This window comes from Eurosta solidaginis, chromosome 2 (assembly GCF_040869045.1).
Source record: "Eurosta solidaginis isolate ZX-2024a chromosome 2, ASM4086904v1, whole genome shotgun sequence".
In the NCBI taxonomy this organism is placed as follows: domain Eukaryota; kingdom Metazoa; phylum Arthropoda; class Insecta; order Diptera; family Tephritidae; genus Eurosta; species Eurosta solidaginis.
Genome location: NC_090320.1, coordinates 274,431,272 through 274,443,859, shown reverse-complemented (window position 1 = coordinate 274,443,859; position 12,588 = coordinate 274,431,272). Strand labels below are relative to the sequence as shown.

Here is a 12,588-nt window from a genome sequence, read left to right as displayed (position 1 = left end):
TGTCGATTATTTATAAATAAGTTAGTGAATAGTACAAGCGATAAGGCAACCGACAAAATCGTTAATTAAAATCTCGACAAATCGCTTCGTTACAAGTTAGTGAATTCCACTACAGCTGTGTTGTTAAATAAACGGCTAATAAATTGGCAGCGTTAAAAATCACGAAATTAATATTTCTGGCAATTTTAGTCAAAAAAGAAAATCGGTACTTTAATTAAATACTTTGAAACACGAAAAGCTGGTTTATAAATCAAATGGCATTTGAGTACTTGGCGTACGTTTTATCACAAGATGAGGAATTGTTGAGTCGATCGTCAGTGGACAGACACCTTCTTAGAGAAGTAGATAGCCCATTCAACTTGAATGCAAAGGAGTTTCGAAAGCTGTACCGACTAACCCCAGACTTGGCTCATGATGTTATTTCTCAACTTGTTGGTCAATTATGGGGTACAAGAATAACTGTGATATCGACAGAGAAAACAAAGAAATTAATACCCACTTACTTACCTTTTTAAACGGTTATATTTAGCTTGACTTGACAGGCAGGCCGCACGGCCGCATGGCCGGATGCACGGCCGTTGTGAACGAATTTTGTAATTGAAATTTAAGTAACTTCCCGATAAGCTACAAACTTGAAACTTGGAATATAGTTGAGAACCCGATAACAATGCAATAATAAGAAAAAATCGCCTCTAGGTGGCGCAAGGATCGAGATATTTGCAAAAATCGTATTTGTGGTCCGATTTGGCTCATATTTGGAACACATAATACATACAAGAATAGAAATCGACCTATGAAAAAAAATCGCCGCTAGGTGGTGCATGGATCGAGATATTCACAAAAATCGTATTTGTGGCCCGATTTGGCTCATATTTGGAACATATAATATTGTGACGAATACTAGTGACACTAAGTGATACTCCCATCACTAATCTGAAACTAAGTAAATAAAGCCACAAAAACAATAAAGCAAGCTGCTACACTTGTATGTACGTAAACAAATTAATCATTATGTCTGCACACATACGTGCGGGGCAACAGAGAGAGATATTCACAAGCGCATGTCATCATCAGCCGCTCACATATACACACGCGTATGGATACAAATTGCAAATATACGTGTATATAGCTGGTAAACAAGCATCAAGTTCACGAAATTACTAGACCTCAGGAGAAATGGGTGAACGAGGAAACCGAAGAGTATAAAAGCGGCACAGGCTGGCGTGAGAGTCAGTTTGGTTCAAGCAAGCTACAGTTGCGAATTATAAGTGTTATTGTGAAGTATTTTAATAAAGGCCATTTTGCATTATTGAATAGTGGAGTTATTTATTCAACAGCTTAGTGATTCGAACATTAGTAGAAGGTTGCAAATAAGGGGAATTGCGCTAAATTCGTTACAATTGGTGCCAGAAGAGGAATTGTTGAATAAATTCTGGAGATTTCGAATACGACTTGGACATGGCGAAGTTAAGTGGATTACATCTAAGATGGAAACGCAGTTAGAAGAACAGAAGACATATATGGCTGAGCAGGTGAAAGCACAAGAATATCGCATATTTTCGCAACTTTCAGAACAGGAAGCAAGGATATCATAAAAACTGGAAGCGCAGGATGCAAAAATCGCTCAATTTCAGGCAGAAGTCGATGATTTGAAGGATCGTATGGAGCAGTTGCAATTAAATCGTCCAGATGTTTCAGCAAGCAATCCAAAGGTAAAAACACCATCCTTTGACGGTTCTGTTCCTTTCCAGGTCTTTAAGCTAAAATTTGAGAAGACCGCAGCAGTGAACAACTGGAATACTGATTTTAAAGTTGCAGCTCCATTCGTAGCATTGAAGGGTCCAGCAGCCGAAATCCTACAGACGATTCCCGAAGGAAAGTGGAACAACTATGAAGCATTGATGACCGTTGTCGAGAGACGTTATGGAAGCGAGCATAGAAAACAGATATACCAAATTGAGTTGCAAAACGGTTACCGAATGGTGAATGAGACTTTGCAGGAGTTTCGTCGGATGTCGAAAGATTGGCTCATCTCGCAAATGCAGACGCACCCGTTGAATACACCGAGAGGGTTAAAATTTAGAGCTTTATAAATGGAATACGGGATGCCGAAACGAAACCAGCTACATATGCGAACCCAAAGCCAACATTTGCTGAAACGGTATCCCATGCACTGACTCAGGAAACAGCGTCACTTTTGAGTAAGCCCGCATACAAAGCTCATCGCGGGGAAGTGGAAAGGCCAGATTGGGTAGACACAATTTTGGAAGCACTGAAGGGATTACAACAAAAAAATGCCGGAGTTATGAAGTGTTTCAAGTGCGATAACCCGAGTCACATTGCACGTCATTACAGCACTGGTGATGGTAGTTCCAACTTGGCTGGTCGTAAACGCAAAGCTGGAGGAGATAAGCAAGAGCGAGTCAAATGTAAAGATCGAGAACTTGTCCCAGCTATTGAATGTCGGGTGATACCTATCTCGCAAACTGGAAGGAAATCGAGCAGTCTTACCGTCAAAGGAAATGTGGATGGCAAGGAGGGTGTGCTGACTGTAGATACGGGCGCATCTCATTCTTTAATCCGATCCGATTTGGTCAACAGGAGAGTAAAGCCATTACCTCGAGCATGGTTGCGTACGATCATTGGCGAGTATAACCAAGTCTTGGGAGAAGTGATCTGCAAAGTCTTAATTGGGAAGATCATGGTACTACACAAATTCGTTGTGGCGGAGATCGTTGATGAAGTCATATTAGGAGTGGACTTCTTGGTTGACTATGAAATCAGCATCGACATGCCGAGAAGGAATATACGCTATAAGAACTAGGATATACCACCTAACTTCAGTTTGGAGAAAGGGTTCGGTAGTAATCGAGTACTGGTGGAGAAGGCTCAACAAAGACCACGAAAGTCAAAGGCAAAGGTTGATGGATCGAATGGGCCAAATAAAGCGAAATCAAAAGTACTTGCATTTGGCATTGCCAAACCCTAATGGATGCACTAAAACGACTGAAATAATTTTCCAGAAAGAATGCAAGGGTGCTTTCTAGCCAGCGCGCACTACTCTTGTGAAACGTCAAGACGATACTGATGATAGAAGTCAATCCGCCAAATCAAGCTCTGCGAAGTAGTTCTTCATTGGCCACGGAACAGAGTGTGAGGGAACGGCCCAGGGTAATGAGTAGTAAGATGAAACACTGGCACAACAAGAACTTTAATTCGGAAGGTTTCTCGGAGAGAGATTTGGTACTGCTATACAACCATCACCGGCGGAAAGGTTTCCCATCCAAATATCGGTGGAGTTGGGAAGGCCCGTACAGAGTTGTGAAGAGGATCAGTGATGTCATCTACCACATACAAATAATTGGGAAACCACGAAATAGAAGGGTGGTTCATTTGGAGAGGGTAGCAGCGGTTAGATCGAGAGATTTGTCTGATCGGGACGATCAGACTTATATGGAGGGCAGTGTCACGAATATTAGTGACACTAAGTGATACTCCCATCACTGATCTGATACTAAGTAAATAAAGCCACAACAACAATAAAGCAAGCTGCTACACTTGTATGTACGTAAATAAATAAATCATTATGTCTGCACACATACGTGCGGGGCAACAGAGAGAGATACTCACAAGCGCATGTCATCATCAGCCGCTCACATATACACACGCGTATGGATACAAATTGCAAATATACGTGTATATAGATGGTAAACAAGCATCAGGTTCACGAAATTACTAGACCTTAGGAGAAATGGGTGAACGAGGAAACCGAAGAGTATAAAAGCGGCACAGGCTGAGGCGCGAGAGTCAGTTTGGTTTAAGCAAGCTACAGTTGCGAATTATAAGTGTTATTATGAAGTATTTGAATAAAAGCCATTTTGCATTATTGAATAGTGGAGTTATTTATTCAACAGTTTAGTGATTCGAACGTTAGTAGAAGGTTGCAAATAAGGGGAATTGCACTAAATTCGTTACAATACATACAAGAATAGAAAGCGACTTATGAAAAAAATCGCCGCTAGGTGGCGCAAGGATCGAGATATTCACAAAAATCTTATTTGTTGTACGATTTGGCTTATGTTTGGAACACATAATACATACAAGAATAGATTACGACCTATCAAAAAAAACGCCACTAGGTGGCGCAAGGATCGAGATATTCACAAAAATCGTATTTGTGGCCCGATTTGGTCCATATTTGGAACACATAATACATACATGAATAGAAAGCGACCAATGATGCCCGATTTGGCATATATTTGGAACAAATATTGCATACAGTCCGGTAGAAGTGACATCAAAATATTTTTGAGTTGGAGGAGGGACAAGCATACGTGGCGCAGAGTCGAGTAAAGTCTTTGGAAGGATTATATATTGAGGACTTAGGTTGTAACAAATTGTCAGGAAAGAGCCCTTGTAATAATGAGTCACTAAATGAACTAAATAAAATGAGAAATAATAGGCAATTAAATAAACACTAAACACTTGAAAATAAAACAATTAAAAAAAAATTTTGAAGTTAATCGGTTTTATTGAAAACAATACTTACATCAAGTAATAATAATACTAAGAGCTAGAAAATAATTAGGCAGGCCCTAGGTACAAGTCATCACACTCCTCATCAATCTAGGGATTTGATCAGACAATTAAATAAAAGCGTTGGGTGCGTGAAATTTCTAAAAATGTGAGGCGTAGCATAACCTTATTAAGGTTCAGCTGGTTTTACTTATGACTATCAATAGAAATATGACGCATCCAACGCTTATATTTATTTGTCTGATCAACGCCCTATATTGATAACGAGTGTGATGAATGGTACCTAGGACCTACCTAATTATTTTCTAGCCGTTTAACTTAAAATTTTTTTTTAATTATTTTATTTTAAAATATGTAAAAACTTACACTATAATGACTTTTTAAAGCAGTTACTTAGTATAGGGAAGTTATTTATTTTTGACTTTCCTTTTGTAAAACTAAGTTAGTGAATAGTAAAATCGAAAAAGCAAGCGACAAAATCGTTAATTAAAATCTCGACAAATCGCATCGTTATAAATTAGTGAATTCCATTACAGGTCCCTACTATACATGTTCGTCACTGAATGCGAATGGTCTGCATGATCATTTGAGCGATATGAATGTAAATAGAATCGGATAGTTGGAAAACACAAAAAACCCGATTATTTAGTAAATAATACACCCAGAATGTTGAAATTTGACGTGTGGACAGATATTGGGACTCTTGATAAAAATTTGAAAATACTTTTTAAAATCAGGGTGCCACCACCTATTTGAAATAAAATCAATTTTATAAATATTATTAATCATAAATCAGCAATCGTTAAACCTATAGTAACAAAATTCGGCAGATAGGTTGCCTTTACTATAAGGAATGCTTTGAAGAAAAATTAACGAAATCGGTTAAGAATCACGCCCACTTTTATATAAAAGATTTTTAAAAAGGTCGTGGACGAATAAAATAAGCTATATCTTTGCAAAAAAAAGCTTTGTATCAATAGTATTTTATTTCCCAAGTGGATTTATAGCAATAAATAGAAAAAACTTCAAACTTAAAAAAATGGGTGTGGCACCGCCCCTTTTATGACTAAACAATTTACTATGTTTCGGGAGCCATAACTCAAAGAAAAATCAACGGATCGTAATAAAATTGGCTAAACAAAATTTTCCCTACAGCAGGAAATATTTCTAGAAAAAATGGACGAGATCGGTTAAAGACCACGCCCACTTTTGTACAAAAGATTTTTAAAAGTGTCGTAGACGAAAATAATAAGCTATATCTTAGCGAATAAGAGTTTAGTATCAATAGAATTTTACTTTCTAAATTGAATTATAACATTAAATTGGAAAACACTAAAATTTTTGAAAATGTGTATGGCACCGCCCCTTTTAAGACTAAGCAATTTTCTATGTTTCGGGAGCCATAACTCGAAGAAAAATTAACGTATCGTAATGAAATTTTGTACACATAATTTCCTAGTAAAAATAGACGGGCTCGGTTAACCACGGCACGGACCACGGCAACTTAGATATAAAACAAGTTTGACGAAAATAATAAGCTATAACTTTGAAAAAAATAGTTTTGAATCACTTATCAAGTTTTATTGTAAGAGGAAATGGGGAGGCCTTTTTTTTTTTAACGGGCGGTGTTATGTAGAAAAGTAAATTGTCTGAAATAAAAGTGTACAATTGAAGCTCACGCTGAGTATATAATGTTCGGTTACACCCGAACTTAGACACCTTTCCTTGTTTTTGTTTAAATTTTATTTAAGAAATATTTATCACGAATTCTTTCACTAAACTTTTTTACTAAATACTTTTATTTTTATAAGTTTTTTTCTAAATTATTTCTTTTGTTTTGCATAAATTTTTTTTCCATATTCTTTGCAAATTTCAGTCAAATCAAGTTCTCTATTTTATTCAATTTTCATAAATTTTATGAATTTTTTATATTTTTTTATTCCTTTCATGAAAATGAAATGGTATATTAATTTCGTCACGAAACCCAAAATTGTAAGTACTTAAAGGAAAATAGATAGACCCACCATTAAGTATACCGAAATAATCAGAATGAAGAGCTGAGTTGATTTGCCATGTCCGTCTGTCTGTTTGTATGCAAACTAGTCCCTCAATTTTTGAGATATCTTGATAAAATTTGGTGAGCGGGTGTATTTGGGTGTCCGATTACACATTTGTCGGAACCGGCCGGATCGGACCACTATAGCATATATCCTCCATACAACCGATTTTTCAGAAAAAGAGGATTTTTGTAATATCTTACTCAATTTACCAGATTGACGCTTCAAACTTCACCATATACTTTCGTATATTGCACATATTGTTCTCTGAAAAAATCATAGAGATCGGTCGTATATATAGTATATATCCCCCACAACCGATTGTTCAGATAAGAAACTTTTCGTAATTACTGCCCTATTTTAAGAGCTAGAGGCTTCAAATTTCAACGAATGCTTACGTATATAGCATATATTGTTGTCTGAAAAAATCATACAGATCGGTGGTATATATAGTATATATATATAGTATATATATATATTTTGGCAATTTTAGCCCCATTTTAACATCTAGAAGCTTCAAATTTCACCGAACGCTTACGTATATGACGTATATTGTTGTCTGAAAAAATCATAGAGATCGGTGGTATATATAGTATATATCTCAAACAACCGGTTGTTCAGATAAGAAACTCTTCGCAATTTCTACCCCATTTTCACAGCTATAAGCTTCAAATTTCACCGATTGCTTACGTATATAGTATATATTGTCGTCTGAGAAAATCGCAGAGATCGGTGGTATATATAGTATATCTCTCATACAACCGATTGTTCAGATAAGAAACTTTGTGCAATTTCTGCCCCGTTTTAACAACTAGAAGCTTCAAATTTCACCAAATGCTTACGTGTATAGCATATATTGTTGTCTGAGAAAATCGCAGAGATCGGTGGTATATATAATCTCATACAACCGATTGTTCAGATAAGAAACTTTGCGCAATTTCTGCCCCACTTTAACAGCTAGAAGCTTCAAATTTCACCAAATGCTTACGTGTATAGCATATATTGTTGGTTGAAAAACTCATAGAGACCGGTGGTATATATAATCTCATACAACCGATTGTTCAGATGAGAAACTTTGCGCAATTTCTTCCCCATTTTAAGAGCTAGAAGCTTCAAATTTCACCAAATGCTTACGTGTAGAGTATATATTGATGTCTGAAAAAATCATTGAGATCGGTGGTATATATAGTATATATCTCATACAACCGATTGTTCAGATAAGAAACTTTGCGTAATTTCTGCCCCGTTTTAACAGCTAGAAGCTTCAAAATTTACCAAATGCTTACGTATATAGCATATATTGTTGTCTGAAAAAATCGTAGAGATCGGTGGTACATATATTATGTACCCCATATAAACTGTATTTTTTTGCCCCTTTTTTACGGCTAGAAGCTTCAAAATTCATAACATTTCATCAAATAGTTACGTCATATATTGTTGAAATACGCAGACCACAAAAAACCTGAAACTTTGCATCCTCACACAAAGTACCTACCTATTTTTATACTCAGTTGAGCAGAGCTCACAGAGTATATTAAGTGTGATTGGATAACGGTTGGTTGTACATATATAAAGGAATCGAGATAGATATAGACTTCCATATATCAAAATAATCAGGATCGAAAAAAAATTTGATTGAGCCATGTGCGTCCGTCCGTCCGTCCGTTAAAACGATAACTTGAGTAAATTTTGAGGTATCTTGATGAAATTTGGTATGTAGGTTCCTGAGCACTCATCTCAGATCGCTATTTAAAATGAACGATATCGGACTATAACCACGTCCACTTTTTCGATATCGAAAATTACGAAAAACCGAAAAAGTGCGATAATTCATTACAAAAGACAGCTAAAGCGACGAAACTTGGTAGATGAGTTGAACTTATGACGCAGAATAGAAAATTAGTAAAATTTTGAACAATGGGCGTGGCACCGCCCACTTTTAAAAGAAGGTAATTTAAAACTTTTGCAAGCTGTAATTTGGCAGTCGTTGAAGATATCATGATGAAATTTGGCAGGAACGTTACTCCTATTACTATGTGTACGCTTAATAAAAATTAGCAAAATCGGAGAAGGACCACGCCCACTTTAAAAAAAAAAAAATTTTTTAAGTAAAATTTTAACAAAAAATTTTATATCTTTACAGTATATAAGTAAATTATGTCAACATTCAACTCCAGTAATGATATGGTGCAACAAAATACAAAAATAAAAGAAAGTTTCAAAATGGGCGTGGCTCCGCCCTTTTTCATTTAATTTGTCTATGATACTTTTAACGCCATAAGTCGAACAAAAATTAACCAATCCTTTTGAAATTTGGTAGGGGCATAGATTTTATGACGTTAACTGTTTTCTGTGAAAATGGGCGAAATCGGGTGATGCCACGCCCAGTTTTTATACACAGTCGTCCGTCTGTCCTTCCGCTCGGCCGATAACACGATAACTTGAGCAAAAATCGATATACCTTTACTAAACTCAGTTCACGTACTTACCTGAACTCACTTTATCTTGGTATGAAAAATGAACGAAATTCGACTATGACAACGCACAATTTTTCGATATCGAAAATTACGAAAAATAAAAAAAATGCCATAATTCAATACCAAATACGAAAAAAGGGATGAAACGTGGTAATGTAATTGGATTGTTTTATTGACGCGAAGATAACTTTAGAAAAAACTTTATAAAATGGTTGTGACACTTACCATATTAAGTAGAAGAAAATGAAAAAGTTCTGCAGGGCGAAATAAAAAACCCTTAAAATCTTGGCAGGTATTACATATATAAATAACTTAGCGGTATCCAACAGATGATGTTCTGGGTCACCCTGGTCCACATTTTGGTCGATATCTGGAAAACGCCTTCACACCACTCCTTTTAAAACTCTCATTAATACCTTTAATTTGATACCCATATCGTACAAACTCATTCTAGAGTCACCCCTGGTCCACCTTTATGGCGATATCTCGAAAAGGCGTCCACCTATAGAACTAAGCCCCACGCCCTTTTAAAATACTCATTAACACCTTTCATTTGATACCCATATCGTACAAAAATATTCTAGAGTCACCCCTGGTCCACTTTTATGGCGATATCCCGAAAAGGCGAACACCTATAGAACGAAGGCCCACTCCCTTTTAAAAATACTCATTAGCACCTTCCATTTGATACCCATATCGTACAAACAAAGTCTAGAGTCCACCTGGTCCACCTTTATTGCGATACCTCGACAAGGCGTCCACCTATAGAACTAAGGCCCACTCCCTTTTAAAATACTCATTAACACCTTTCGTTTGATGCCCATATTGTACAAACAAATTCTAGGGTCACCCCTGGTCCACCTTTATGGCGATATCTCGAAACGGCGTCCACCTATAGAACTAAGGCCCACGCCCTTTTAAAATACTCATTATCACCTTTCGTTTGATACCCATATTGTACAAACGCATTCTAGAGTCACCACTGTTCCACCTTTAGGGCGATATTTCGAAACGGCGTCCACCTATAGAACTATGGCCCACGCCCTTTTAAAATACTCATTAACACCATTCGTTTGATGCCCTATTGTACAAACAAATTCTAGGTTCACCCCTGGTCCGCCTTTGTGGCTGTATCTCTAAACGGCGTCCACCTATGGAACTAAGGATTACTCCCTTTTAAAATACTAATTAACACCTTTCATTTGATACCCATAACGTACAAACGCATTCTAGAGTCAACCCTGATCCACCTTTATGGCTATATCCCTAAATGGCGTCCACCTATAGAACTATGGCCCACTCCCTCATAAAATACTCTTTAATGCCTTTCATTTGATACACATGTCATACAAACACATTCCAGGGTTTCCCTCGGTTCATTTTCCTACATGGTTATTTTCCCTTATTTTGTCACCATAGCTCTCAACTGAGTATGTAATGTTCGGTTACACCCGAACTTAACCTTCCTTACTTGTTTATTTTATATTTATCTTAAAAATCGTTTAGGTATGTAGATCTGTTCACTAGATATTTCTTATCTTATACATCCGATTATACGGAGATTACAAACGGGATAAGATTACTGTTCAGCCCCATTCATGAAAGGTATGAAGTCTTCGGCATAGCCGAAGACAGTCCCGTCCTTACTTGCTTTTTTTTTTTGTTCTTGTAACTAATTACTTATTTTTAATTTTTATACTAATTTCATAAAATACTTTGCTTTTTTTATTAATTATTTCCAAAAATTTTCTTTGGTTATTTATTCTATTAGTCGTAAATGAAAAAGTTTTTGTTTCGAATTCTTTCTTATCAAATATCTGTAGTAGTTTTACTTAAATCAAGTTTTTATCAAAATCATTTGCATTTTTCTTTTTATTAACAAGTTTTATAAGTTTTAAAATTTTTTTTACTTCTTTACCAATTGTCTCATAAATTATGTTTTACATTAAAAACGTTTATATTAATAATTTATTTGCTAATTTTCTTACAATTTTTTTAATTTGATTTAAACAATTTTTTTTGTGTTATTTTTTTATTTAATTTTTTAATTGCTAATTTTTTATACACGTTTTTTTCTGCTATTTCTTTTAATAACTAAATTAAATTCATTTTTTTAACAATTTTTCTTTACAAAATATTTTCATAAATTTTTTCTTAAAAAATATGTCTGTTTATTTTAACATGTGTTTGAGAATTCTAATTGAAAATCTCAAATTAACCTTAGCCTTGCTCTCAAAACTGTAACGTTAGATGTAGAAAGAATCTAAAACAACAGTTGGTAGGCAAATTTTTAATGTGGGTTTTTCACCAACTCTCAAATTAAGATACGTCAAACATTAAGCGAAATACAGCTGTTTTATGGGGCTTCGCGTATATCTATTTGCAATAGGTTTTAGCTAATTTTTATACAAAACATTTACACTTGCCGATATCACTGGAAGATAAGAGATCACTGCATCCGATGATGAAGAGATGATTAATGCAGTTGTTTTGTTGATTTTTATACACGGTGGAAAGTAGGAAAAAACAATAACACTGAACATCGTAATAATTACGTTAACAAACCAAATTCCAAAAGGGATTTGGGTAAATCATTCCCACACTTATCTTCAACATAGTCCCTGAACCAAAAGTCTACGTAATGGCTTAGAATTCAACAATCCATTTGTACCTTTAGTAAAATTAGACAACCGCAGGAAAAGTAGACGGACGTCGTCACTATTTTACATATCATTCAAAACTCACATATAAACATATTTATAACATTATTTTATCTTCCAAAATTTAGAAGACGTTTGGATTCATACACGAGCTAATAATCCATCCCAGCAAGTTATAACCGCTTACAAGGACGCTTTAGATCTCAAAGGGATTTCCAAAACGGAGCTCCAATATAACTGTCACCAGGACTGCGCAGGTTATCTATCGCCCACACTGCATAGTAAGAGACAGAGGAAGTGTTAAGTGTTAAATATTTGTATATTATCACTAGTAATTGGCAGACATTTTAATATAATACGGAAAAGTCTCACTCTTGTAATTGAATCTGATGAATAATGAATATAGAATTGTTTTATTACAAGTTAATATTTTTGCAATAGGGCCATAACCTGCATTGTGAAATTTTTTAAAAATGTAATTTGTTCCGTAATTCTATTGATACTTTACGATGTGGCTGGTCTAAAGTTGGCGCTTACGAAATTTAATCATGCTTCAATTGCTAATTTAAAGCTACACTCAGCTGATAATATTGAAAAACATATATCTCAAATGAAGCGGCCTTTTTTTCCGTCTTCAATATTTAGGAGAAAACATTGCGGTTACTTGGATAATTTCAATGCTTTTGAGCAGTTTACCGAGCACATATGATACATTGATCACGTCCCTAGAAGCGGGAGATGAAAAGGATCTCACAATGGCTTTTGTTGAGAATAAGTTATTAGAAGAATCTGAGAAACAAAGGCTCGAGTTTAATTAAAATAAAAGAAAAACACCAGTTTTCTTGAAAAAATCCGATA

At 35.5% G+C, this 12,588-nt stretch overlaps 1 protein-coding gene across 1 annotated transcript in view; it reads left to right on the top strand.

Annotated features, from left to right (window-relative positions):
* LOC137241002 (bilin-binding protein-like) overlaps window positions 1-12,152 on the top strand; it is a 38,099-nt gene extending 25,947 nt beyond the window's left edge. Inside the window, exon 6 of the mRNA XM_067768113.1 lies at window positions 11,859-12,152. Coding sequence (XP_067624214.1) covers window positions 11,859-12,034 — 176 coding nt within the window. The 3' untranslated portion in view covers window positions 12,035-12,152. The remainder of the gene's footprint in view (window positions 1-11,858) is intronic.
* The last annotated feature ends 436 nt before the right edge of the window (window positions 12,153-12,588 follow it).